The 27,641-nt window shown below is 46.7% G+C and overlaps 12 protein-coding genes across 12 annotated transcripts; 7 read left to right on the top strand and 5 right to left on the bottom strand.

Moving 5' to 3' along the window:
* Positions 1–1,659: 1,659 nt before the first annotated feature.
* On the bottom strand, positions 1,660–2,760 carry N7469_007734 (phosphotransferase family protein; the record flags this gene model as incomplete). The annotated part of the gene is made up of 3 exons (XM_056646652.1): positions 1,660–2,254; positions 2,308–2,561; positions 2,662–2,760. 3 exons carry the CDS (start codon positions 2,758–2,760, stop codon positions 1,660–1,662), a joined length of 948 nt encoding a protein of 315 aa, XP_056498203.1.
* A 2,027-nt stretch (positions 2,761–4,787) lies between these two features.
* Positions 4,788–6,265, bottom strand: N7469_007733 (pyridoxal kinase; the record flags this gene model as incomplete). Its single annotated transcript, XM_056646651.1, has 7 exons — positions 4,788–4,925; positions 4,972–5,434; positions 5,496–5,613; positions 5,677–5,889; positions 6,004–6,083; positions 6,152–6,162; positions 6,215–6,265. 7 exons carry the CDS (start codon positions 6,263–6,265, stop codon positions 4,788–4,790), a joined length of 1,074 nt encoding a protein of 357 aa, XP_056498202.1.
* A 1,622-nt stretch (positions 6,266–7,887) lies between these two features.
* N7469_007732 (uncharacterized protein) lies at positions 7,888–9,063 on the top strand (the record flags this gene model as incomplete). The annotated part of the gene is made up of 1 exon (XM_056646650.1): positions 7,888–9,063. The coding sequence occupies one exon, from the start codon at positions 7,888–7,890 to the stop codon at positions 9,061–9,063; it is 1,176 nt and encodes a 391-aa protein (XP_056498201.1).
* Positions 9,064–9,925: 862 nt separating this feature from the next.
* Positions 9,926–10,696, top strand: N7469_007731 (SMP-30/gluconolactonase/LRE family protein; the record flags this gene model as incomplete). The annotated part of the gene is made up of 3 exons (XM_056646649.1): positions 9,926–9,966; positions 10,062–10,347; positions 10,418–10,696. The coding sequence occupies 3 exons, from the start codon at positions 9,926–9,928 to the stop codon at positions 10,694–10,696; spliced, it is 606 nt and encodes a 201-aa protein (XP_056498200.1).
* Positions 10,697–10,992: 296 nt separating this feature from the next.
* N7469_007730 (Gfo/Idh/MocA family protein) lies at positions 10,993–12,366 on the top strand (the record flags this gene model as incomplete). Its single annotated transcript, XM_056646648.1, has 3 exons — positions 10,993–11,593; positions 11,732–11,890; positions 11,981–12,366. 3 exons carry the CDS (start codon positions 10,993–10,995, stop codon positions 12,364–12,366), a joined length of 1,146 nt encoding a protein of 381 aa, XP_056498199.1.
* A 484-nt stretch (positions 12,367–12,850) lies between these two features.
* N7469_007729 (uncharacterized protein) lies at positions 12,851–13,481 on the bottom strand (the record flags this gene model as incomplete). The annotated part of the gene is made up of 3 exons (XM_056646647.1): positions 12,851–13,102; positions 13,154–13,279; positions 13,359–13,481. 3 exons carry the CDS (start codon positions 13,479–13,481, stop codon positions 12,851–12,853), a joined length of 501 nt encoding a protein of 166 aa, XP_056498198.1.
* A 644-nt stretch (positions 13,482–14,125) lies between these two features.
* Positions 14,126–16,066, top strand: N7469_007728 (ankyrin repeat domain-containing protein; the record flags this gene model as incomplete). The annotated part of the gene is made up of 3 exons (XM_056646646.1): positions 14,126–14,490; positions 14,558–15,200; positions 15,263–16,066. 3 exons carry the CDS (start codon positions 14,126–14,128, stop codon positions 16,064–16,066), a joined length of 1,812 nt encoding a protein of 603 aa, XP_056498197.1.
* Positions 16,067–16,973: 907 nt separating this feature from the next.
* Positions 16,974–17,815, top strand: N7469_007727 (peptidyl-prolyl cis-trans isomerase f ppif; the record flags this gene model as incomplete). The annotated part of the gene is made up of 4 exons (XM_056646645.1): positions 16,974–17,019; positions 17,230–17,399; positions 17,477–17,583; positions 17,641–17,815. The coding sequence occupies 4 exons, from the start codon at positions 16,974–16,976 to the stop codon at positions 17,813–17,815; spliced, it is 498 nt and encodes a 165-aa protein (XP_056498196.1).
* A 554-nt stretch (positions 17,816–18,369) lies between these two features.
* N7469_007726 (AFI1/MesA family protein) lies at positions 18,370–20,859 on the bottom strand (the record flags this gene model as incomplete). Its single annotated transcript, XM_056646644.1, has 3 exons — positions 18,370–20,058; positions 20,109–20,169; positions 20,231–20,859. The coding sequence occupies 3 exons, from the start codon at positions 20,857–20,859 to the stop codon at positions 18,370–18,372; spliced, it is 2,379 nt and encodes a 792-aa protein (XP_056498195.1).
* A 448-nt stretch (positions 20,860–21,307) lies between these two features.
* On the top strand, positions 21,308–22,461 carry N7469_007725 (uncharacterized protein; the record flags this gene model as incomplete). The annotated part of the gene is made up of 4 exons (XM_056646643.1): positions 21,308–21,430; positions 21,491–21,813; positions 21,839–21,966; positions 22,037–22,461. Coding segments are annotated over 4 exons (999 nt in total), but the record flags the coding sequence as incomplete, so codon positions are not given.
* A 488-nt stretch (positions 22,462–22,949) lies between these two features.
* On the top strand, positions 22,950–24,381 carry N7469_007724 (TBC domain-containing protein; the record flags this gene model as incomplete). The annotated part of the gene is made up of 3 exons (XM_056646642.1): positions 22,950–23,393; positions 23,476–24,194; positions 24,258–24,381. The coding sequence occupies 3 exons, from the start codon at positions 22,950–22,952 to the stop codon at positions 24,379–24,381; spliced, it is 1,287 nt and encodes a 428-aa protein (XP_056498193.1).
* Positions 24,382–25,138: 757 nt separating this feature from the next.
* On the bottom strand, positions 25,139–26,517 carry N7469_007723 (RNA-binding protein; the record flags this gene model as incomplete). The annotated part of the gene is made up of 4 exons (XM_056646641.1): positions 25,139–25,904; positions 25,960–26,155; positions 26,219–26,375; positions 26,437–26,517. 4 exons carry the CDS (start codon positions 26,515–26,517, stop codon positions 25,139–25,141), a joined length of 1,200 nt encoding a protein of 399 aa, XP_056498192.1.
* Positions 26,518–27,641: the final 1,124 nt, after the last annotated feature.

Here is a 27,641-nt window from a genome sequence, read left to right as displayed (position 1 = left end):
ATACTATGTATATTCAGGATGATAATAATGATAATGATAATAATAATAATAATATTATTATTATTATTATCATGAATATTATCTCAGTACGGATCTACTAAATTAAAATATTCTCCTCGACTAACATGATTCACAATATTATCGGAGGATTTAGCGGTCACACAGTCCAGCATTCAGGCTCCACCGTTAACTTCTTCCCTCCGGAGTTATCAGCCCCCCCCCAAGCCTGCAAATGGCCCTTTTCCCTCCCTTCCTCTCTCTCTCTCTCCCCTCGTTTCTCTCCTCTTTTTTTCCCCCTTCTCTCTCCACTTCAACCCGGGAAGGGAACCTGCACGAGTCGCTCCACTTTGTTGCTTGCCTGCTTGCCCCGTGAGCATCCTGGAAATCCTAGCCAATATCCATCCATGCTCATATCCCATGTCACTCTGTCGCTTTACTAACTCTAAGCTAGCCACTCTTGACAAAGAGTGTGCAGAATAATTTACGACTTACTCCGGATATATTCAGTGAGACATTTGAGATACTCCGAAGCTAACGGCAACTTGACTAGTTGTTTCTCTCGGGTCCCACAGAAAGAAAAAAAATTGTGGGAAACAAAAAAGTGGGAAAAAAAAAAAGGGGTGGATTCTATTCTTCACCCCCTCAGCCTCACTTCTCACTTGACGTGGGAGAGCCGCAGGACAGCCTCATTCCCCGCTATACCAACCAATAATCTTCTCAGCTTTCCCCTCCCCTCCCCCCCTTCCCTTGGCCCAAAAGTAATGCATGATCCTCCTTGGCTATCACTTCCACTTCCCACTCCTCCCCCTCATCTGTTGGTCCAACTGTCCATCTGCCGCTCCTCTGCCCGCAAAACTCTCTTTTCTTAGTACAATACATACCGTATGTAGTAGGTATGTACATAGTCACCCCCCCCTGCACACAGACACTATCATTCACTGGGATCATCAGCAAGCCTGTTTCATCCTTCCCGAGGGGATCCAAAGACTCGAACTGGAACTCGAACTAGAAGGGTTCTGTGCATGGTGGCGCCGCATTGACGTGGTGATGTGGATGCTGCACCGCACAATACGGGAAGACGTGGACCAAATAGGGCCAAGTGCTGACACCAGGAGTCGTGCGTTAGTGGAGAGTCTCCCAAGTTGGTCGTAAAATGTGAGACCATTATATAGAAGTACGATTAATTTGTCTGCTACTAGCACACTAGTAATGTACATACATAGTAGTACGTACATATGTAGTGTTGTAGGAGTACGGAGTACAGATTAATCTTTTTCAATCCTGGACCCAATTTAAATACATAGTACTTACAGTATGCAGATGTACATACTAACCATGAATAGACTATCCACGCATTTAGTGTCAGTTGATGTACATGGTGAACTAGTACAGCTTGCTACTGTACTCCGTAATTAGTATGGAGAATGGATGGAACCTCGGTTGGAAATGTACTCCCTGTATTGATTCATTCTACTGTATAACAAGTTACGTATGCAGTAGTTAGTTACTATGTATGTATGTAGCACTAACTATGATGTATGTACTATGTACACAGATTAGAGCTTTGCTCCCTGCTTCAAACGTTGCACCTCTTGAACTCGTTCCCAAGCACTTAAAGCAAACGGTTTGGCCCGCTTGCCATAATCGCTGGCCCGCGCACTACTGGCTTGTCGCGCTGCGAACCGGGCCGCGATGCCCTGCATGATGACGGAGCCTCGGAAGGTAAAGAAAGCATCCCCCCCAAGCAATATCACCCGCAGGATTGTATCCAGACACCTCATGGTACCAACGCATGCATTCCTCCCGCGATGGTAAGCCTGGTGTCCGTCCGGGCTGGAATGATTCCGTTGAGGAATCCGCCCCTTCGAGGATGTACGGACTGGTGACATTGCAGAAATCAGACAGCGGATGCCCGACGGTCGCCATCTCCCAATCTAGAATCCCAATCACTCGGGCCTCTGTCTTGTGGAAGATCAGATTGTCGATCTTGTAGTCTCCATGCACTAATGTCCCCCGATCCCGCGGCTGGGTCGCCTTCTCCGAAAAGAATCGTGACATATCCTCAAAGTGTGGCAATTCTCCGACCGGTTCCTTGCTATCCACATCACGAACCTGTGCTTGGGCTCGGGAAATCGTTGTAAATGTCGCGATTTGTCGATCATAGAACCCTGTTGGCTTGCCAAAGTTCTCGAGACCAACCGACTTGGGTACCACTCGGTGAAATTTGGCCAGTGTTTCAATGGCTGATTTCCAGCTACATTGTCATCAATTAGTACGATCTCTCCTTTAAGGGTAGTATATACATACAGTGCTCTGCGCTCCTCCCCACTAACGCCCGGCATGGCTGGGTCGGTAAAGTGTCGACCATCCAGGAACGACATAATGTAGAATGGAGTACCAATTACATCGTTATCTTCGCAGAGACAAAGAGCATCCGGAACAGGAACATCGGTATCATTTAAACTCCGAATGATCTTATACTCGCGTTCCACCTTGTGTGCTGTCTTCGAGAGCAGCTTGCCGGGGGGGCTTCTTCCGCAGAACGAACTTCTTGCCGTCGGCTGTTGTCAGTTGATAGGTTGGATTGGATTGGCCGAATCCAAACTAGAATGGAATTAGCATCTGTATAGCAGCAGCTACGTCGACTCTGTGCTTACATACCTGTTTCACGTCTAATGGGGTCTTCAAAGCTGGCACATTTTGGTCAATATACCGCTCCAGGGAGGGAATGTCGATGGGCTGCCGCACGGCTCCCGCCATATTGGATATCGGTATACAAATATAAGAGGAGTTGTAATATCTAGAAGCGTCAGGTGAAGAGCAGACTGTAGAACAGATCGGAGATCGAAGAGTTGAATCAAGTGGATATATACAGATCTCAGGGTTGAAGCAACCCTTCTTGGGACAGCCGGGGAACCTCGGCCCAATCGCCCTCGGCCTGCGGGCGGGGAGCTCAATGCAAACAGTGCAAACATAGTTACACCGAGGACAAAGGTGTCGAGGGTAAATCCATATAACGTTAGAAGAGCATACAAGAAAAGTCATGATGAAGGTAAGTCACTGCTCACAGCTATCTGGTGTAAGGATTGATAGTGCACAGCAGAGTACGCTCTGACTATATCTGACCTTGTGAAGCCAGACATACCAGATTTACTATCTCTGGAAACATCGCACTATGCACTTAGAGGTCTCCAGATCAGGATATGGTGCCTTTATTATCAAGACTCATGATTGTTTCTGAGAACTTCCAGTAGGTTGATTGATATACTTAGCTAGTTCAACTCCTCCTTCTACAGACCGTGTATAAAGACCACGCTAGGACCAGTATCCATACTGGTATGGATGCGGATAACCTCAGATCTACTCTACATACTCTAGTACAGATAGTTATGTCCATCCAATCGGCACTGGATTCCATTGCAAATAGCTGCTAGAGAGCTAGACTGTGCTATATACCTACATGTAAGCTATGCTCATCATTGACTACATAGATCATTAATACTGGAATACATAATGCTTAGTTTTACAAGTATAATTTGCCCTCCGCTTTAACAGCGCGTCCCGCCACGGCGGTGAACGCGTCCCAGCGGTGAAAGTACGCGCGCAAGGGACGAAGACTTCAATTCAAGTGGACACACCGCAATTCTCGTCTATGAAAAGGCAATTCTGCTCCACTACTTTTCACTATTTCCTCGAATCCTTCTCTTGATTCTTTTCAAAGTCCTGCCATGACCAAAGAGACCACCCCACCAACCGAGTCCATCCCCGCCACCCGTGAACCACCATCCCTCCCCGCCTCCCCGCTTGCGAAACGCACCAAGACCGACGACAATATGACTGCCTCCAATGCCCCTGCTGTCACTTCCATCCAGCAGCAATTGCCTCCGCTCCTGGTGAAGAAGCTCGTTGACTCCGCTCGTGCACCTACGCGGGGCTCGGCTTTTGCTGCGGGGTATGATGTTTACGCGGCGAAGGAGACCGTGATTCCTTCTAAGGGCAAGGCTATGGTTGATACTGGCATTGCCATTGCTGTGCCGGAGGGTACTTGTATGTGATCATTATCCTGAGCCTCTTCCTTTCATTCCTGTTTGAGAGTCGAACGAATTTGATATTGACGTATTCGTCCTAGACGGGCGTATTGCCCCTCGATCTGGTCTCGCCTCCAAGCACTTCATCGATACTGGTGCTGGTGTCATTGATGCCGACTACCGCGGTGAGGTGAAGGTCCTCCTCTTCAACCACTCTGATGTCGATTTCCCCAGTACGTCAACCTAATTTTTTGGCCCATATAACTCAGGAGGTCTGGATACTGATGCAGTGGATATAGTCAAGGAAGGTGATCGTGTTGCCCAGCTGGTTCTGGAAAGGGTGAGCTGCTTTGTTGGACTCATTAATTGGGGAAAAAAAACCATTGTGCTAATGAATAATCTCAGATCTATACCCCCGAGGTCTCTGTTGTCGAAGAACTGGAGGAGAGTGTCCGTGGTGCTGGCGGCTTTGGCAGCACTGGCGTTTAAAAGCTACATCGGAATTTACGAGAGCGAAAATATCCAATTGCACATTTTGGATGGACGACTTATCGGAGTACATCTAGACTTTGAATATCCGGTTAAAAATTTTATGAATTATGGGTCGAGAACGAAATAAGTCTTTGAAAATACTGTTCTATGAAATCATGAAATCTATCTGCAGGTCATAGAGCCGATGACTCTCATCTTAACTTTATACATGATGCTAATTGCAGCAAGCCATCATCATAAACCGATTCATCCCCAGTCCGTGATAGCCTATTGTAAGTCCGCAGGAAGGTCTTCCTTGTTCCACTCCTGCGCCTGGAACTGCACAATGGGATCTCGCAAGAAGCGCGCATTTCGAACCAATCGCACCTCGGCAGCCTTTGTTTGGCGCAGGTATTCTTGCTTCTGCTGCTCTTCCGCAGTCAATCCCTCATTTCGGGGGGGGCTCGAGTACTGCCTTAGCTAGTTCGGCATTGCGGGCTTCCATTGTTCTTTCTAGGACACTGTGCATACTCGAAAGGACTTTCACTGTTGCTCGCGCAAGTGGTAAATCAGTCGCTGAAATGCTATCCGGTGATACCCAGGATGCAGTCGATTGGAGATTATCGCCCGCTGCTGAAACTGCCTCGCGAAGACGAGCAACTGTCAAGGCAGCGAACATATCGCCCGTGCCGCTGAAAAAGCAGTCTAAGGCGGGGACATCAATACGGAACAAACGCGGCGACCCATCGCACTTGGTAGTCGATCCGATGACAGTCAGGAAGTTCTCAGGTGGTGTGGGTGTGCCACCAGACTGGGAGAGCTTGGATAGCTGTACAGAAGTAATAATGACATGAGGTACAGAGTAGATGCGGTGAATTGCAGTGATGGCCTGGGCCAAGGTGGCGAGAGAGGTGATCTTGATGCCAGAGAGGACTCTGATAGGATAGAGGGGTCAGGTTAGAAAGGACTCGCACGTAGCTTCGAATATCCACTTACTCGGCTTCAAACTGATTTGGCAGGATCAAATCTGCTTGTTTGATGATTTCTTTGTATGCTGGAACGACATCATCATTTACGTATAGCCGTCCCTGGTCACCCATAACCGGATCCAATACTATATAGATGACTCGTGATCAGCATTGCTATAACCCGAGCAAAAAATAATGAGGTTACACACCCCAAAAAAACGAGCCAGGCTTCTCGGCCTTCTTCTTCTTCAGGTCCATCCCTATCGCACCCACTGCCTCCACAGCAGCGGCGCTGGGAGCATATCCTGACAGCATGACATCAAAGTCTGTGAGGTTACTCTGACATAGACCTTGATACAAGTCGGTAATTTCCTGTGCGGTTGCGCGAGTTCCCTTGAACTGTCGGTAGCCGGTATGATTGCCTATCTGGATTAGTCTGCTATTCAGATGAAAAAGGCCGAGACCTTGTGCCGTATGTATGCACCTGCCATCTACATGTAAACATGGATGGTCTCGGATGAGACGATGAAACATACTGAAATGCACGGTATTCAATGCGGCTACATCGCAGCCGAGGGATTGCATGGCATATGTGGCCATTGAATTGCCCACATGGCTATGGATAGTCAGTCTGAGACGTCACCGCGCGCGATGACTCCACTCCGAGTTTTGAATGGCACATACCCATACACAACCTGCAGAAAGAATTAGCTTCTTTGATCTAAAATTCGTCAGCTGAGGACATACCTGGCTAGCTACTGCCAGTACTCGCGTTTCCGGAACCAGAAAATCAGACATGGTGGTGAGGATGAGAAAGAGTCAAGAGTTGATTTGGAGTTGTGGGGGAAGAAAGACCGAATTCTTCCTTACCTAATTGGCTCGCCCGCGGGAAACGATACAACTTCAATTTGACTTGATGAAGAATGGTTTGAATCATTTCGATCATTGGAATAAGCCCAGAAGATGATGTAGTTTATGGAATTTGGTAGTGATAGCTGGAATCACAAATTCCTAGCTGAGCATCGCTCGTTGAGGGGGCCTGCTTGATATTCTTGCAAAGTGTGGGGTTAGCCTTGCTGGTCTTGTCCAACGTTGGTCATCTATCTAACTTAGATTTGAAATCTACAGCCATGACCAGAAGGGATTGCTATAACTATTTATATATATACACCCATGCACAATGAGGTGGTCTGCTAAGGTGAGTTGGGATCAGGGTTAGGGCTTCAAGTCCCCCAAGGTTCAGTAAATATCCGTATCCAAATTTGGACTTCCATATCTTTTATTCTTTTATTACCTCCATGTCTCCACAGTCTTCTCAATACCTTGCTGGTATATTTCGTCAATAGCTATGCGAGATCTGGACTAGAGTGTACTGCGTATAGTTACTTCGTAGATACCCTGTCTTTCTTGCAATTTTTTTAGGAGTAACCGTTACTACTTTATACCCTGGGCAATTCGGTTTTCACCTTCAAGTTTGACTTGAATGCACAAATGAGTCAATAGTTCAATTCAAATTGAACTAGGGAATACAAAGGACTCTGGTCTGCATAGTAATAATGATCCGTGGATGAGACTAGGCACAATGCCAATTCAACGCCAATTCGGCTGGACGCGCACCAGTGGGGCATTCAACTCTCACGAGGTTTAAAGAGTGACATAGTTACACGATAGTCACCGGCCAAATTGTCAAAGTGGTCCTAGCAGCAAAGTGACACGGTCCTTACAAAGTCCCGAGTGTCTTTGCCCCAGTTTTGTGATGTCTCCGTTGTTTTGACGCTCCTCTAAGGAGGAAGATCGACAATGCTTCCTGCACAATGCCTGGACAACGTTGGTCCAATGACTGTGATGTACGAACACACATACACAACGATATGTAGAGATCTTCATCAGCCTTCTCATCCTTCGAAATACTTTATGGTACTATGTAGATGTTATGGTAGGGATCGGCCTGGGAACTGCCGTCGTGGTCCCTGCACACACGATAACCCCCCTGAACCATCACTATCCCAGCCCTCCAGTCTCCACCGAACGATCTAGTCCTCCACCGACGCTGCTGTTTCGGGGCCTAGCGTGATATCTCAATGTCCGTCGCGGCCTTGGCTGCCCTGCGATGCGAGGTTGCCAGCTAAAAATCCTTCGGCTGCTTGCTCCGTACTGATCCGCTTTATACGGCTGTTCCCCCTCGTGGTCGATGGCTCTAACTACGCCGTCTCTCCTATAATTTTTACGTGGAACTTTTCTTGTTCGCTTCTCTCCAGATGACTTGTTGACTCCAAGTCTATCAGAGAGCACGGGAGCTGTGGATTTGACTTACTGCGTGTCATGTCGAGCGCATAATATTCCTCGTGTCCGCATTATTCGCTCTTTTTTGGTCCTCTGTGGCCATTTTCACTCGTTTTATTTGTCTTTTTTTTTTCGCCATGGAAACCATTCTTCGACTTGCCAGCGACAATGGCTATCCGAAGGCCAGTCATTCCTTTGCATGCGTTAATTCGATGACTGCTTCATTCTCTGAACGCCGCTGGTCGCGTCTTACCCAGTCTCGACATGGCCAAGTCTGCGGGCCTTTCTATACCGGGCTGTTAATTCTAATTCTTATTCTTGGCATCTTACCTGCTGCCGTACAGGCCCAAGCCCAAGCACAATCTACAATTGAATCCGATCTCTCTGTGGATATCCTCCGATCGGCTTCTGTCTCGAGTGGAGAGATCTTCACCGACGATCTCCGTAAAGACGAACAGACCAACGGAAATGATCGCATTGATGCCGACAATAGTTCTGATATCAAAGATGATATCGGTTCAAGTCCCCTTCTACGCCGAAAGATCGCTACCGCGAACTCTGACTCGTCTTCGTCTATGCCGACACCATTCGATACCATATCATATAACTTCGCAAATCAAACTTGCACCACGTTCTTCACCGATTTTCTCTCCAATTCGACAATTACAGACTGCCATGCTATTTCATTATTGCTCGAAAACTCCAATTCTTTCTTCCACACCCTAAGCTCCGCCGTGGCTACTTCGCGCGTTCTCGATGTTAGTTGTTCTCAATCGGTTTCCAAATGCTCCTCGATCATGACTGCTTTGGCCAGTGATATGATCAAGAATGAGAATTGTGGACAGGATTATAATTCAGGCAACTCAGTCGTCCAAAGTACTTATCAAGACTTGATGGCTTATGAACCCATCTACCACGCATCATGCCTGACCAATCCTGACACAAAAGACTATTGCTTCGTTGACGCAGTACAAAATACATCCGCACCCAACGATTATAATGTCTATTTTATCCCTGTTGGTACTATTCTTACCAAGTCCGGCAATCTTACCTGCAACGAGTGCCTCCAAGCTTCCATGGATGTTTTCGCCCACTGGGCCACTGTCAACAACCAAGCTCTTGACACAACTTATCTCCCCTCAGCAAAAGTCGTGAACAAATACTGTGGTGCCAAATTTGCCAACACTAATGTTACCGTTGGCTCTAACCAAGTCACGGCCGGTGCTGGCTTGGCTGTCCGACTTCCTGGAGCTCGACTAATCGTCTCCATATTGGGTCTCTACATCGGAGTTAGCTTCTCGGGGCTGATATAAACAACGACAAGTACCTTTAGGTTATTTGTTTTCCTCATTTGTTGTTCTCGTAGAAAGAGGCTCTTCTCTGCCTTGCACCCACCCTCTCTGAGAGTACATCTTGCCATGTGCCACGAAAGCGAAGCGCGTGATTTTTATTTTACCTGCGTCTATATTAACTTTTATGTCTATTGCTTAATCAAATCTGTATATGCACCGGAAAATGTCTGGCAACTTTTAATTTCCCTTTCCGTTTGGATAATTCACCCTCTTGCCGTTTTTACTTTGTAAGTAGAATTAAGTACGTTCCTGAACGATCTGATCTCATCTGATCAATTACAGATTCAATAAAATACAATATACTAGTTCCATTGCAGTACAGGAATTTGTTGTAGAAATGTTATCAACTGACAATTTCTTTTGCAATTTTCTCCGGGCTTGCCTGGCTTCTTTTCTCAACCATAGGTACCATGCTGTTTACCAAGCGTGCGCTTCCTATCCTCGGAAACTCGTCAACCTCAGAGTTGAAATTCAACATCACACCTCTTCTCCACGATGCGACAGTTTACGACCCTTTCACCAACGAGGTATACTTCTCATAGGTATCGGGCGGGGAAACCTCACAGAAGGTCATCAATTTGAATGAGAATGAACCAGTTGTCCGCCGCAAGCAGGCTATTCCACCACTCTACTCTCCTACTGGAGGTATTGACCGTAATGGGCTCTTCTACTACTGTGTTGGTGGATCTAGCTCCCAGTTAATGGAGCAAGGGACACAGTTGCTAGACCCGGAATCTATACATACAACGCAACCAGTGAAGAGTCAGATGTTCTACTCAACAACTACTTTGGGTACTGGTTCCGTACCTGTAATGATATCGCAATGGACGGCAATGGCAAAATTTGGTTCACTGATGATGGCATGTCCCCTGTTCATGATGGTATCTCTTACAATGCTAACATATTAACGCTAAAATATTTTTAAACTACTCCTTTGGCAATGGTGTCTCTGCTCACAGACCCGCCCTCGTCCGAGCTGTCTATCGCTTCAACCCTCACACCGGCTCCGTGCGTATCGTTGACCAACGTCTGAAGGAGCCTAATGGCATTGCCTTCTCCCCGGATTTCAAAACGTTGTATGTCGCTGACTCTGGCGCTGAGACTGTCCCCGATCACGCCCCTGCTGTCGGACAGGTGATCTACAACCCGTACAATATGACAGACCCACATGTTGTATGGGCCTTTGATGTGATTCGGGATGGCACAGCATTAGGAAATGCGAGGCCATTTCACTTAATTCACAAGGTGAACAATTCTATGATACATGACCTATTATTACCATATCCTTTTCTATCAACTGAAGCATTAATAATAGTGGCTCCCTGACGGCCTCCGCGTTGCAGACAACGGCTACGTACTCGTCGGCGTCAGTGATGGTATCGATATCTCCTCTTCGGATGGCGACCTCATCTTGAAGATCCAGACCTCCTTCACCGCGGTCGGAAACACATGGGCCGGACCCGAAGCCAAGGATATCTGGATCACTGGTGTTGGAGGAGTACAAAAGGTTAGCATCAACCTTCCTGGAGGCAAGGTAAAATGGATGGCCGAAGAGTATACTGGAGAGAATGGAACTGTGAGAAGCCTTACATAAGTCAGAAACATCATCTTGCAGGGCAATGACCAATGAAATTGGTAATCAACTGCTTGGATTGATAATCAACCGGAGACTTAACGAAGACATTCGCAATTTCGTACATAGCAAACATCATGTATTCAATAAATCTCGGAGAAAGTTGGTCACCACCTTTCCCCATAAACCCTAAAACCCTCGGAGATGATTGACCATTTTAAAAAACTCTCAATTCAATCTTTCTTTCTTTCACAGAGGTAGCAATTAATATACTATTCTATTCAAGAATACCCTCCATTAATAAAAAAAAACCAATAATGTCTTCGCAGGTCCGCACCGCCATAATAGGCCTCTCTTCCTCCGCAACAACAAATTGGGCTTCTGCTGCCCACCTCCCATCCCTCCTCTCTCCGACTGGCCAGAAGATTTTCAAAATCACAGCATTATGCAACAGTAGCACCAGCGCAGCGTCAAATGCGATCTCAACCTACAATCTCGATGCAGCAACGGTAGCAGCTCATGGCGACCCGACCTCTCTAGCCGCAGATTCAAATGTTGACCTCGTCCTCTGCAATACGCGTGTAGACAAGCACTCGGAAACAGTGTCACCTAGTCTTTTAGCAGGAAAGGATGTCTATATTGAGTGGCCGATTGCGTCGAACAAGAATCAACTGGATGAAGTGATTGCATCGGCGGCTCAGGGTGGGGGTCGTGTAGGGGTGGGCTTACAAGGGCGTTTTGCGCCGCCGATTCTTCGAGTGAAGGAACTGCTTCAGTCGGGGAGGATTGGAATGTTACTGAGTAGTGAGGTGAGGGCATTTGGAGGCACGATTGATCGTGAAATATTGCCTATGGGGTTGAAGTATTTCGCTGATAGGAGTGTTGGGGGGAATCCGATTACAATTGGATTTGGGCATGGTGAGTTGAACTTTCATATTATTTATATAATTTAGAGAGTTAGTTCTTCTCTAAGCTTAGGAAGTTTTCATTTTGAGAATTTTCTATTCCAATTTGTTATACGAACAAGGTTGTCTTATCATTTTAACATCATCGCAGTTATCGACTACATACAGTCAGTCGTGGGTGACATTATCCCCGGAACAGATAGTGTGCGACTACAAATCCAGCGTCCAGGTATCCGTATTCGAGACCCTCAAACAAATACGATTGTCGATTCCACTCAGTCCGATGTTCCCGACTTGGTTAGCCTCCACGGTAAGTACATATACATACCTATGTACACGCAACAGCCATAACCGGTCGCAAGTATCTTGGAAGATACTGTACTAATAGAGTGATTTTCAGGGTCTCTACCCGAATCCTCGTACGTCAAAGCTAATGCTGGCCTTATTGCATATTTTCAACGTGGCCAGCCCTACCCTGGTGACCCGTCTCTGTCCTGGATTTTAACTGGGGAAACGGGCGCAATTCGATTAATCTCGCCCGCTGGTATCTCATTACAGGCTGATGCATACATCGATCCGGTGACAATCAGGCTTTGGGACTTTGACACAAATCAGGTCGAAGAGATATCGTGGTCTTGGTCGGAGAGGCAGACTGAGGTGCCAATTCGAGCTCGATCGGTACAACATTCATTAATCAGTTTTGCAGAAGGGGATGAATCGGGCTATGTTTCTTTGAATGATGCAGTCAAGAGGGCCCAGCAGATCGAAGGATGGTTAAGTAGATAGTCAACCTTCAAGTGGAAAAATAGAGTCCATCTTCATCTTCATAACTTGAAGTTCAAAGTATTTGAAATTCAATATAGTCAATGACATGGAGATTATTTTGGCTTTTTCTTTAGTTCCTTAATAGTTATTAGTACCAATATAAAAAGCCACCAACCATGTAATCACTTCTAAAGACTTGCTGAGCGAAAAGCGCCGCAGAATCCCAACTCGGCCTTTATTATTAAACGCCTTCCAATCACCAAAACATTGGTGATTATAAAGCAGAGACCAGGCCTGATAATCTCGAGATTCATAAAGATATTTAATCAGCTACACACGTGCTATTCACAACACTGATGATGAGTAGTTGTAGCTCCCCCCCAAAGTGCCGAGCCTTGAGACCTGATCAAACGGCTGCCGTCCGATATTGACTGTATCTAGAACCTCACCTACACTCAACGGGTTAAATTGTTGCTGATAGTTACGCTGGCGGACTAGAGCCCATTCATCCGCGTTCGGCGCATCCCATAAATCTTCTGCGCAAGGGGAGTCGCAATGGGCGAAGCTCTGCCAAGCTCAGCAATGGCTCGAAATATGTAGGTATGAGCTTCTTACTAGAGCCCAGTAGATGATGCACAAGGAATACGAGGTAGAATGTTCGGCGAAAAGTTTCAGCGACGGTCCAGGTCTCCCATTGGTCGTCCAGAATAGTTCCTAGAAGAACTGCACGATGAGTTCGACTCAGTCGACGAGTTATCTAGTTGACGGGGTTAGAGACGTCGTGCAGATAGGTAGGAAGAAGACATACCTTGATAAGGTATTCGTGATGCAGTTCGGCGGAAGAAAAGGGAGCTTCATATCGATTAGACGACAACAAACCTTCGATTTGGTAAAGAGACAAAGCGTGAAGGTAGGAACAGAGCTCTTCGAGAGTCTGGGTGCCAGCCGCTTGGTGATATCTGTTATTCACTGCTTGTAATGACGCAACAGAGCAAGATATGAAAGACACTTACCAGCTCGCCGATTAGCTTCTCGCGTTGATCGCGAAATATGTTACAAACGAAATCCTTAGCAGGGCTCTGGGATTGGAGTTTCATGCCGACGCAAGCCAGCGCGACGGCGATCGGCTCCAGCATACCTTTTGGTGAGCCGTGAGTGAGTCGAGGATGGATGAAAGGGGATTGGAAGTTATTGGCAAGCAGAATCAGATTCAAACTGGAGATTCTTTATCTCGATTTTCTGCAGAAAATGAGGGTTTTCGCGCGTTCGCAATCGGAATAATTGTATATACGTCGCGCAGAACTTTTGGAGACAGTCTCGACCATGTATTACCGGATCATTTTTCAGATCTAGAATGGCAGAGTCGAGTAGAGGGTCTTGTACTTCATAATCGGTGAGACAGAATACCGGGTATATAGGATATTCTTTTTCTGCGGACAGAGTAATAATAATAAAAAAACAAAAGAATATCACACAATTATTGACTGTCGTCGAAGCACAGCCCTATTAGTTAATACTTTAAGCATACATGGATGACACAGCCTCAACTAGTAATGGTGGAGATAGCTCCAGCGCCTTAGGGGCGGGAAACACTCCATTACTGGCGCTATTTGAAGAAGATCCCTGCTCCGCCTTTCGCCCCCAAACTGGCCAATTTAGAGAATCACAGAGCCGGCGCTAGTCAAACTCGAAAATGCTTTAAAAGGTCAACGGCTGCCTTCTTGTAAGGTCACCCGCTGTTGCTTGGTGCTGGACCTACCATGTCCTGCCAATTCCCATGATGGCGCTATCCACGACTGTGAGAGCACACTCCAACCAACAGCTAGCCAGTATTCGCCCATTAGCCGATTCCCTTTATGAATCCACTTGTCAATCATCTGCTCTAATCAGCCAGGCGCACGATGAGCTCAATTTGCTGCTCACAGTCCTTGCTGCAACAGAAATGCGCTCGTCCTTATTATATGTGGACCATTATCCCCCGGCTTTGGAGCAGAAGCTGGAAAGCTGCCATGAGATCCTATTAAATATTGAGTCTCTGCAAAAGAGGTCGGGGGAGATAGGACTTCACACTCCAATCATGGAGATCCGAGGTCGAATCTCCTCTCTGATCTTTGAACTCAATCTGATGAATGCCGATATGATGATGTTCGTATATTTCGGATTTGCAGATTAAAGGTCCACTACGAGCTAGTGTTAATTATATTTCTTCTAGATTTGCTCAAAATAAAGTCAATCGATCGTTGAACGACTTCATTCAAGATGTGCGCGAGGGCAAACGGGCTCATTCCGTAATTACAGATATTTTGGACGATACATCCGCCACCCCTGAGAAGAGCGAGGCATGGGAGAATCTTCAATGTGAGTTGGATCGCGTGGGACTGCCTCCCCATCTATCCTTGCGAGACCGGGTCTTTATTATTTCCACTCTTCGCCATGAAGTCGAAGAGAAAGATCTTTTGAAGGATGTCAAACCGAGACCATCGCCGGCGGAGATTCGGCCACTTCCCATGATCACCGTCTCGCCCTCGCTGGAAGTGGTCGAAAAGCCAGCTGTGATAGACATTCGGCCTCCACTACCTCCTCGGCCAAAGGACTCGGGGCTCGCTGCGCTTGCTGAAAAGGAAGTAATAGTGACAAAGAGCTTGCCAATTCTCGCATCGACAGAACTTCAGGGTGTAAGCGACACGGAAAAGCAAGCGCTCCCAATAGACAACTACCCAATACCTGTCGCGGTGGAGGCTTTCTTCAACGCGGCGGATGATTCTGATAAACAGGTCATGCCACTACATGGATGTCCGATTCCAATGTCTACGAACTTCCCCTATTCCCCTGATTCCCTCTCTAACAGAGAGACAGTATCAGCAAGAAGTAAATCGGTATCAACAGAGGCCGATTACACTGGCAGATCACGCGACAGCTCAAGTGGGAGCAGAAACACTACCCTCTCATCTTTGCCCGGACCAAGAAGCCCAGTATCATGAACAAAATGAAATACCGGCTTGTCAATAGCAAAGAAAGCTTCATTTCCTCGATCCAGATGAATAACATTGAATCTGTGAAGAATGCTCTGGATCAAGGAGCAAGTGCGGATACCATGAACCAAAATGGGCAAACTGCATTGATGGTAGCCAGTTCCTTCGGTCATGAAGAGGTTGTGAAACTGCTACTGCAGTATGGTGCAACAACGAAAAAGGCTTGCACCAAAGGTGAGACAGCCCTAAGTGTAGCGGCTGGGCGTGGCCATGAGAGTATTGTTCGCCTTTTATTGAGCCACCAACTTGAAGAAGGCAATGGATATTCTGGTACTAGCGGTCATGGTAGAACAGGACTGGTCGAAGCTGCGGGATCTGGTAACGAAGGCATCGTGCGTTTGTTGCTGGAACACGGTGCCAGCCCTAATTCGACTGGCACGGGTGGCTTGACAGCGCTGTCTTTAGCTGCATCGAATGGTTATATTGATATCTGTCACTTACTACTAAACAATGGGGCCAACGTGAACTATCAAGGTCTTTCATATGCCGGGAAAACACCGCTGTGGAAGGCTGTTCAATGTGGCCGGTCTGATATCGTCAGCCTTCTGATGGCACGAGGAGCAGATCCTCTTCGAAAAGAATTTAGTGGCAGGACGATTGTGTCATTTGCAACGACATATGGTCAGACTGAGATTATCAAGATATTTCGCCAGTATGGGTATGAGGATAATCCAGTTCAATATTACTAGGAGCATTTGAAGTGGCATTGATATACATAATCTTGAATATGTTCTGTCCTTTCATAGCGGGGATTTGTATGCGGGGTTCCCTGGCTACAGTATAACCAGGTATTTGGGGAATGGGACTGTTCTCACAATCTTTGTACTATTTACCAAACGTGAGCATAAATTAGTGTATTATTTAAAAGCCCATTAATTGTCTTTTTGTTTTTGGTTTCCCCATAAAAATTGTTCCAAACACCGAACTTTACATCCACGGGATCGATATAGGAATACAAGTCCCAAGCTGCAACTACTAACTACTCCCTGGTACACAGGCAGCGGGTATAGCTAAGCTACCCTATAAATAACTGATCAGTGTAGAATAGACAGACTCGGAGTACATTCCACGTAGTTCCACTCCACTCGATCAGCTCTGTGCCAATCCACGGATCACATTTCTAGAACGATCAGTCTCCATCCTCGGTGAATGTCCACTTTGGTCGAGAGTCAAGATTCTCGGCCAACATTCCCCTCTGCTGGCCATGACATCACTTGTGTCATTCCCCCCACGCGATGTTTCCCCATTGAAGTTCAGTGATGATCCAAAATGATCAAGTATTAAAAAGAAAATTGAAAATGAAATGAATGAAATAAAAAAAGGATAGGAAAGCACGACCGGCGCTCAGGGCTCCTTCCTGGAAAACGAAGAATTCGCGGGTGGCGGAAGGCGCGAGAAAGTTAGCAAGTGGGGCAGGAGCGACCTGCCCCTCCAAAGCTGTGCAAACTCCCCGCCTTCTTCCGCCTTTGCTGCTTGTTGCCCCCCCCTCCCCTCTCACCCCACCTTCGACTTAGATTTTCTTCCTTCTCTTCTCTTCCTCTCTTCTCTCTCTTTTCTATCCTCAAAAAGTATCATCACTTTCTCTTCACGTTCACAATGTCTTCCGCTTTCTTCGTTGTCGAGTACGGCGCCCCCGGCCAGAGTGAGTCTTTTCCCATCTCTTTGCACTTGACATAGCTACCCCTCCATCTTCCCCCTCCTCCTGGCTCCTCTTAGCTCTTGCGTCGTTCCCAATGGCATTAGAGATCTGGAACCAATCTCCATTGAGAGATCTAGTCATCCAAACTCATCAAGCAATTTCAATCTGGTATTTTGTCGAGTCAAATTTGCTAATCAATGTTAAACTATCCAGCCACTCAGGGTCGTATTGACTTCAAGCTCTACAACGACGTTGTCCCCAAGACCACCAAGAACTTCGCTGAGCTCTGCACCAAGCCCGAGGGTCAGGGTTACAAGGGCTCTAAGTTCCACCGTGTTATCCCCCAGTTCATGCTCCAGGGTGGTGACTTCACCCGCGGCAACGTAAGCGACCTAGTCTACTTTCTCCTTCTTCGGTTGTCTTCGTGAAGATCAATGGCTAACAAATATCTGTTGAAAAGGGTACCGGTGGCAAGTCCATCTACGGTGACAAGTTCGCCGATGAGAACTTCAACATCGCCCACACCAAGCCCGGTCTGCTCTCAATGGCCAACGCTGGCCCCAACACGTACGTTTTTAGTCCCCATATGGGTTTTGAAGTGACCAGATGCTAACTTCTCATCAGCAACGGCTCCCAGTTCTTCATCACCACCGTCAAGACCAGCTGGCTCGATGGCAAGCACGTCGTTTTCGGTGAGGTCTCCAACGGCTATGAGCACGTCCAGGCCATTGAGGCTCTCGGCTCTGGCACCGGTGCCGTCCGTGGCACCGCCAAGATCGTCGACTGCGGCTCTGCTTAAATGTTTTTAGTCTTGAAAATATGAACAAATTGTCGACATCATTGCTGCAGTAATATGCTGGCAGGGGTTTCGCTCGATATGTCTGACTCTTGACACCACTTCATGATATCTACGCGGCCTCTCCTGAAATTGCAATTGTAACAGCATAGTTGAAGCTCCTTATTTTTAATAGTATTCATCGTAAACTGTAGATTCCTCTCACATATTCTTCATCTTATGAGTCTACTGTTTAGCACAAAATCATTTATATAGCCTATCGATAGATCCAGCCTCGCGAAAGGCATGTGTATTTATTTAACGCTGTATCTCCAGGGACATGACTCATCATCCATGGATGTCTTCAATGAAAAGAAGAGAAGAGGCCAGGAAATGCCGTCATATGAAGAGCAAAGTATGAACAGGAAATAGGCAATCGTATTTGAAGATGACCAGGAAAAAAAAATGGGCTCTTGTCGTTCGTCGTGTCAGATTTGAAATGTAGAAACATGAAATATGTGTGCAAAATGATTCGCTTAAAAGCTGAAAGACAAAACATATCAAGACATTCAAGAGATTCAGCTCTTTCTTGAATGACTATCTGCTAATGCAACACCGACCAAGCTCTGTGGTTCGCCGCCAAAGCTGGTGCCGGGGTGAGTCAAGGAAGGCGATCCAATGCCCGAGACAGGACTTTGAGCTGCGTCTCGGTCTCGTTTGACTCGGAAATAAGCCAATTTGGTAAATCGGCTGAGATGAGACCAGAAATGCCGACCAGCAGGATGCACTGCAATTCGGTCTAGCAATTCCACCGTTGCTTCTCGGACTACTTGATCCGGATGGAAAAGACCCATGCTGAGATAGAATAAACCAGCCTGGTTTTCGGGTGCAACTACTAGTAGTTGACATATTCCCGCATAATCCTTAACGACATGAGAAAGCGCGAGGTATATGGCGGCCGAGTCGGCATGGGATAGTTTGAGAGATCGCAAGCGATCGTGATGGTGGAAAAGATCTGGCTTTTGAATAGGCCGAGCAGCAGAATACATGGCTGCAATATCTTGGATATAAGAGTAGTAGGATCGCGTGTTTCGCCATCCTTCAATTCTCGATACTGAAGCGGAGAGTTCACGTTGTTTAGCCATCTCATCGGACCACACATACCCATGACCCCGGAGAGAGGAGGGATCGGCTGGATCAGTTTGTTGTCCGGTAGGGCTATCGGGAGATAACTCTTCTCCCGGGCCAATGATGTATAAATTTGAAGCACCATAGACGGCTTCTTCAAACGCTGCCGCAACTCGAGTGAATTTGGTAATATATGCTCGCCACTTGGCACGGATCGCGTTTTCGCCATGTCGATTACTGATACTGCGAAGGATATCCTCAATAAACAGGTTATCTCCAGTAGGATCAGAGTTTGCATTTGAACTTTGGTTTGGCAACAGAGAATTCTGCTGCTGGAAGAAGAGAAGCCCCTCTGTCACGGGAGCTGGCTCAACATGACTAGAGATCTTCATGCGGCCCGTCGGAAGATCGCATAGAACATCCCACCATTCTGGATGGTTGGCAAATGTAGGGTTGGTTACTCCGGCAATGAAGCCAGGTACTTTGAGGAGATCATCGATTTTAGTCAAATCAGTATAAGGAAAAGCGTGTCTGGTGAAACCGCGGAGTATACCACCCGATGCAAGTGCACATGCAGCAAGAACGGCCTCGGCTACCTCGCCCGAGGGTCTATTATGTCCAAGGAAGACTACCCGCTTTTGGGTGAGGATGGCATTGACAAGGACAATGATGGGGTGCGTGAAGGGGCCGCTGGTGGTCAAATGGGGATGGCTCGGGAAAGGTTGAGGAGAGGTAGCATGCGGCCCAGCAAAGGTCTGAATGAGTTTGACGAGAGAAAAGTCACCAACGGTCTCGGGCCAGATCACAGTCGGAATTTTGACAGGGATTGGAATGTCATGATAGACCACCTTTGACTCAAATTCGTGAGTGTCCCGAGGTAGGACGTAACGGTTCATTTTCTTGGGCGATGGAGGACATTCGTCATTATCGGCTTCTTCATCTTCTCTCTGGCGAATCATTTGTTCGAACTTTTCGATGAACATCTCCTTGGTATTACTCGACTGTAAGATAGAGCGTTCGAGGATCGACATTTTGGGCATAAGTGAAAGATCCATATTGTTCACGGCATCGTAGAGCGATGCAAGCGTTTCGGGATAAGGAGACTTGAAGTAGTCTTCAAGTGCTAAAAGGAGAAGAGGCTGCTATTGTTAGCCTCAATTGTATCGTTGATGGCAGCAATATTACCTACTTTATAAATATGAAGGAAAGAATGCCTGGTACAAATAGCCATGGCCTTGACAACCGCACCACTATGCTCACCGTTAGAATGGTACTCTGAGAGAGTGACAGGGTATGAATAAAGTAACCTACCGCCGAACAGTGTTGTCTTGTTTCGTGTTCACCAGATTTAGCACATACATTAAGGGCGGACCTTCTCCGCCCTCCTCATCATCCTCGTCGTCTTCCTCCTCGCTGCTGTCACCATCGGAGGCATCCCCGGGGTTCTCGTGCTGAATGTCTGCGCCTTCCTCATTGCCACGGTATTTTGACTTTCGTTTTTTCTTCTTCTTCCCATTATCTGATTCATCATCTCCATCTCCACTTGTATCCTTGTGCAGAAAGAATATGGTCCAATCTTGACTGCGGACATGGGTTTGATCAGGAAGCATCAGCTCCGCCAACATGCTCTCGTCACCACTGATCGCCGCCGGATATTGATGTTCCATGATAGGACCCCTGTCGATATGGAACGAAGCAACCAAAATGTACTCCACATGCCGTTCTGACGAGTCTAGAGGATATTGTGACTTGCATCGGCGCTGCTTGTAGCCCACCGCATTTTCCGTCGAGGATCGTCGGAACGAGGAATGTGAATGCGAGGCACTGGGAGAGCGACCGAGAAAAGAAGGTGCCGGCGAGAGACGAGGGAGTCCATTAGTCTTCGGATTGGAGGTAGACAACGAGTCATTTGACGGCCGATATGGCAGAGTGGACGCCATTATGAGAAGTGGAGAGAGGTGTTCAGTGTATTGCGAGACTAAGGCTCGAAGGATGGATACTAGGCAATGGGAATGAAGAACATGCCTATTCACACCAATGTCTAGCGAGATTCCTAGAAGAATTGAGGGGTGGTGGATATGAACAAGATCAAGTGAGTCGATCGATCTGAAATTGGTTCAGGGGTCGAAGGTCTGTTCAGAAAAAGGGACGATCTCCACAGCGGGGAGGGGAGCGATAGGGCGATAACAGCGAACTAGTACTTGAGCCCTCCAACAACTTTGCATAGAAGTTTGATTTACTTGATATTTTGATATTAATATACAATGATTTTTTGATAATATTCTTATTCATTGAATAATATCCAATCATTGAACCAGATTGTTAATATTGCAATATTTGTACATTCATGAAATGTTCAAAATACACAAAATACCCAAAATTGACAGCTCCAAACTTGCCCGCACGTGCCCTCCCCGGGCCGACTGTGTTGCCGGGCCATTGTTTACGTGCCGTCATCAACCAGGGAATCTTCAAGTGAAGTTCTTAACTTCATTCCACATTCAAACAATGGTGAGTACTCGGATATATTGTAGAAAGGAGTAATATTGTCGAAACTTATACGGTCACTAGTCAAGCAATCCAACCTTTAAGCCATCGCCGCTGTCCTTTGGTCAGCCAAGGGCGTCGCCCTTCCGCCGGCCATCAACACCAAACTCTCCACCTTCAGGTCGACCAGCCACACCCGGAAGCTCTCCAAGTAGAGGAGGATATACACCGATTCAGTCGCCCAGCAAATTGAACCAGTCCTATACTGTCGAAGACGGAGAGCAGGTATCTCCAAGACATGATCCCATTCCTCAGCCCAAGTTCACTCGAGAGCTTCCTCCATCTCCTACCAAGGGCGCACAAAGTCCCGGCCATTCGTCGCCTATTCTAGGGAATCGATCAAGAGGGTGGAGTGGTCCCAACAATGTCCAGTCAGATGCTTCTGCGAAATTGCCCCCCCAACCAAATGAGGGAAATTCGGGAGGCTTTCCAGGTTCTTGATCGGGATAATGATGGGCTCGTCAACAAGGATGATGTCGCGGACGTGTTAATGAATATTGGTGAGTTAAGGAGTGATTTCTATGAACTATATATACCTCTGTACACTGTTCTAACCATCTCGATGTAAAGGTCAAGATTCATCTCCCTCAACTCTCTCACGCTTTTTTCCACCTGGATCACCGCAGACTATGAACTTCCCCACCTTTTTGAACACACTTTCCCAATTAATGGCCCCAATGTCATCTTCTCAGGAGTTATTGAATGCGCTTGCGGCTTTTGACGACGATGATAATGGTCAAGTAGATGTGGCCGAACTTCGTGATGCCCTTCTACATACGGCTCCCGAAGATGGCCGAGTACCTTTGACGGATCAACAAATTGATGAAGTGTTCAAGGGCTTCACTGGACGACGAGCCTTTGGGGGCCGCGGAGCTATGACTGGAGGACTGGGAAAGAGAGGCGAGGTATTCCAGTATCATGATTTTGTTCGCAGCGTCGTGGGCAGTGAGAATGGGAGTAATGGACGCCGCGACGCGGGTGCAACTCCAAGTTGATTGAACATTTGTTGGTCTTTATGATGGCCGGTGTTAAGGTGTTAATCGCTAGGCTTTTTCTTCTCTTTTCCTGTTTTTCATTTCTATCTCACTGAGGGACAGGGCTTCTGTAAGATAGATCTGAACTCAGCAAAGCATGGTTGATGATATATACACATATACATCGAACCGACTACCATACGTAGTTACAAGGAATATAATCTGTTACGATCACGATGATAAGCGGACATTTATGGATATTTGAACACCTATATAGGCAATAATTTAACCCTTCTCTACTCTCCAATCTTCATTCTAAAAGAGATCCGAGACATGCAGGCGAAGTGATCGCCAAGTCCGATCGATGCTGCGCGTTGCTCCGCATTTCCCCAACGGCAGAAAACACAAAAGCTCCAGCCACCACTACAAAAACAACTTGAAACCACGCACATCCCCCCTTTCGTGAAGAATGTACGCTGGTACTTGCCATCCTCCACGGCTATCATAAGATGGCCAAACCACATCCTTCTTGGGGTCTGCAAGACCCCGAGACTCCTGCATCACCACGAACGATGCGGACACTTCGAAAGATCCAATCGCATCAAGTCCTGACTACCTCCAGCGCATTGATTGCTCAGACTCAATCTCGTCCATCCCCTGCTCGTCCTAGCGAGTATACCTCGACAGATTCTCCCGCTGGTACCACACGCACACTCACTCATCGAAGAGCTCGTTCCAATAGCGATGCGGCCGCCCGGGAAGCAGCGCTAGCAACGGCCATTCCAACCCAGAGACGTCCTGCTAGAAAGACAGGCTCGGGGGTAGGGGTGAAACGATCACTTTTGGAAAATTTGCTTCGTGATGGACCACACAATGGAAAGGTTAAGGAAGGATTGCAAGAGTTGAAGTACCTGGTTCTCTCGACCAAGGTTGATGCGGATGGCGACGGCATGGTAAGAATATGATCTGATTAGATTTATATATTCAGACGCTATTATGAACATAGCTCGCTAACTTATCCTGCTCCTTGTCTAGTCTCCATACAGGATCTACCTGTGGCTCGTTCTCCTGAATATCCCGCCGGTTCCTACTGATGACTATTTAACTCTTGTCCATCGAGGCGGCTCCCCCGCATACACCAAGATTCGCAACGACACTTTCCGCACTCTCGCGACAGACCCCCTTTTCAAAAGACGCGTAACTGAAGCTAGTCTGATCAGATTACTCAATGCAGTGGCATGGAAGTTGCACGATTCGAAAGTTAAGCCCCGGTCCCGACCTACTTCCTCCAGACGCCGTGAGATGGAAATGCTAGTGAACACACCACCCAGTATTGCCGAGGAACCAAGTGCCGACACAGCGATCTATGTTCAGGGAATGAACGTCCTCTGTGCTCCCTTTTTATATGCCGCTCGTAGCGAAGTTGAAGCGTTCGCTCTGTTCCACTACTTCGTCACCAAAGAATGCCCGGGATATATTCGCGGCGCACTGGATGGTGTGCACAGAGGTTTGCGATTAGTCGATCGATGTTTAGAGATTGTCGAGCCTAAACTTGCAGCCTATCTATCGTCAAAATCTCTTTCGGCGGAACTATACGCTTTCGCGTCCGTCCTGACACTTTCTGCTTGTACACCACCATTACCGGAGGTTTTACACCTTTGGGATTTCTTGTTTGCGTATGGCCCGCATCTTAATATCCTTTGTATTGTTGCTCAGCTAGTTCGCATACGGGATACTATTTTCCAGAGTGACAGGTGAGTTTTGAATTCTTTCTTACACTGAAAGTAGAGATAACTGATTCATTTGCTTTATTTCAGCCCCGGGAGAGTCCTCCGCTCGTTTCCTCCACTTGAAGCGAAAGGTATCATTGCGATGGCGGTCTCATTTGTCCCGAAGATCCCGGATGATCTCTATGAAGAGATGATTCATCACGCCAAATGATCGGGTTGAGACATTGGCCAAGCCTTGTTTTTTCATGATTGATACACATTGTTCTGACTTATTTTCATCTGATGGCGTTATGGGGACATGGCTCTTTTCATGAGTATTTTCGTTGTGACATGTACAAGATGTTTAGCATTGGATGACCTCCCAGGGAATATGATAACCTGAATGAATGATGATTCACGTTCACTTGATCTATGGTTGAGAGCCGTTTATGGTAGACACTATCACCGACTTGATTAGCACTTTAAGGTAGTCAGAGGCTTTCTGTTGACTTCCAACTATCTCAGAGGTAACATTACGGAAATTGTTTGAAAATAGACACTAAAATACAACTTAATGTAAGTGGTCATTATAAAATTCATGATGCTCGTTAAATAACTTTCAACTTTTTTGAAGTAAGGCTTGCAAATATGCCTTTCGTAATAATCAGAATAGTTCAGGTAGTAAATTACTGCCACTAATATATCAAGGACATCCAGGTGGATGTATTTACTATAATCTTACACTAAGATTGTAGTGGGCACTGAAATTTCTGTCTTCGACTTTATATAGTTACTATCTGATAACCCGTACTTATGCTGGAATACTGCAGATGATCTTTAATTTAATGAACGGAATGACAAACCGTAAATTTTGGTTAATATTTTCAAGGTATTCTGGTATAATAGATAATTTCACATAGTACATTAAATTCCAACTAACGTCACGCATAAATGCATCAATAAAATCACAAATCCTTTCCCACTGAAAACTAGGTTGGAGCAGACGTAGAGAGATATTCTAATGACCGACCTGAACGACCTGAACCATCAACCACCAAGGGCTGATTGAGACTCTGCAATCTCTTAGAATTAGTTCCCTGGCCACACTCAATACACTCCGAGATCTGATCGTTTGTAGAATTCTGCTCATCCTCTTTGTTCACTGTGTTGGCCATTGTGCCATCCCAGCTTCCACTGCGCGACATGAATGGGCGTTTGTCGAGCATAACGCGGATTCTGGAACCCATGAAAGTGAGATTGTTCAGCATTGATACGACTCGTTCCGCATCCTCGGTACTTTGCATGATAGCGGAGCCGTGAGTTCGGGCTTGAGTGTCTCGCGTATCTGCCGTGATGGTCACGTTGCATTGCTCGACGACGCCGGCACCTCGTAAGAGATTCGTGAGATCGGATGTAGTTGTTGTGGTATTGAGATTTTGAATCAAGACAGTCCGCTCCGCGCGGGTCTCCATTGGTATTTTGAAAGTGGCTTCGTTGGTCCAGGGTTTGCGGGGATGGTAATGATGGTTATTCATCCTATTCTCGGGGAGAGGCTGGATCGGGGATATGGGATACATGGGCATCATACCCCACCCTTGAGCATCGTACATTGAGCAATGGACTATTGGTGATGGCGGGAAGCATTGCATTGGGTCCGGCATCATGGGCATGAACGGTTGAGGCGCGAAAGGAACTGATCCCATCATTGAGTTATAGTCCGGGTAAGAATAGGTGGGACTGGCTGGTTGGACGGACCTAGTATCAAGTTAGAGAGGTTCCACGAGATGCAATGATGCTTGAGAATACTGACTCGGGTGAGATGGGTGATGGGGGCATGTTAGTATTGTCCTGGGATTGAGGAGGTGTTGATTGACCAGACACATAGCCAGTGTGTATCATTGCTGGCGGACTTCTAGTAGGTCCTGCGATGGGTTTTGTAGGGGCGCTGGTTCGAGCTAGAGTCACGACCAAGCTCTGGCCTTCCCATCCATTCGTTGATAGACGATCTGGATGATCCGTTAGAAAATAAATGAGAGCCACTAACAGTCTGAAAAATTAGATGAACTCACGATATGTACGCCAGGCTTCATCTTCATTCTTGACAATAATTTGTCCTAATCCAGTGGGGAACCCATGACTATCATCATATACAACAGCCTGTCGAATATGCAAAGCAGTCTGTCGCACTAGATCTTTTAATTCTTGCCAACGGCAATGGGCGGGAATCTATAATTCGAGTTCAGCTTTCTGCACCAGAGATCATAAAGAATAATACTGTCGAACTCACTCCTTGGAGAAAGACAACAAATTCATCGTCTGATCTGCGAGATTTAGGGCTACGGCCCTTTTCACGACCGAGGAAAGGCATAGCTGTGATAACTTGCTTCTTTCTTTCTTTCTATTTCTGTTGGGAAAAGGTCGAGTAATCTCAAATTGCTCTTCTCTCAATGCGAAGTGCAGTTTGGCCAGTCTGATGCGGCTATGGGGATCCTTGTGGTTGTAACTGTCTGCAAGACCGAGTACGATATTCCCAACAATGCAAGTTGCAAGATAGTCGATTTCAAACTTGTCCTACCCGGGCTGTATTTGGTTAAGATCAAAATTGGATACAATCTCCGTGAAAAATAAATCTTGAGAGAACTGTTAGTACTGGTAGAATACTCATCTAGGGCAGCTGAAAAGGTTTCAATACATGACTCCTGATGACACACACAGAGGGAAAATTGCCATCAAAATCCTACGAGGGAGGGGGAATGGGAAAAAGCGAAGAATTATAGCTTACTTGGCTTTTTGATTGCACCTTACTGCAGGTTGATGAATTGGCCTGACCGACACATGCACATTGCAGGAAAGAAAAATAACAAAGACGACCACGAGCCCAACAGTCGAGTTTATTATAGGGATGGGAAAGATGAGCCAGAGCGGAAGATCTCTCGTATGTATGTACATACGAAAGGGTTTGATTTCTGAGAGACGTTCCACAAGAGCTGTTCTCGTCGTGGACAAATTCTCCAGTGTGTCGAGACTAGTAGTAATTATTAGAAGAATCCTAATAATGGCTTGAATGCAGAAGACTAAGGCGAGACCCAGAAAGCTGCAGTTAGCTGACGAATGGCGATGCGCCAAAGACCAAGCAGCCAGCCAGTTAAGTTAGGGACCACTCGACTGCTCCAATATGCCATGTTGAGATATGTCATTTCCATCGCGACGAAGCACCACGCTCAGCTCCTCTTGTCCACTGGCAAATGCAATAAATCACTATTTTGTATTCCCTGTACCACCCAGCTTGGGGATGATCTCCATTATGAATCTCATCTCGATTGGTGTGATCTCTCTCGGCTTATTGCTTTTTCTTTCCCCCCCATGTGTACCTTATAATGTATATGTGTACTTGCATGCAACCCTTGAGAAGAAGCTGGATATAATCTCGGACTGATATTGACGGAAATCGCCTCGAGGCCGGGTGTACCCGTCTCATCGATTTTACATGGT

This window comes from Penicillium citrinum (genome assembly GCF_028827155.1).
Source record: "Penicillium citrinum strain IBT 23319 chromosome Unknown utg000007l:1.0-2040159.0:1.0-2041076.0, whole genome shotgun sequence".
NCBI lineage: Eukaryota > Fungi > Ascomycota > Eurotiomycetes > Eurotiales > Aspergillaceae > Penicillium > Penicillium citrinum.
The sequence above is the reverse complement of the archived record's forward strand: the minus strand, read 5'-3'. Positions and strand labels throughout refer to the sequence as shown.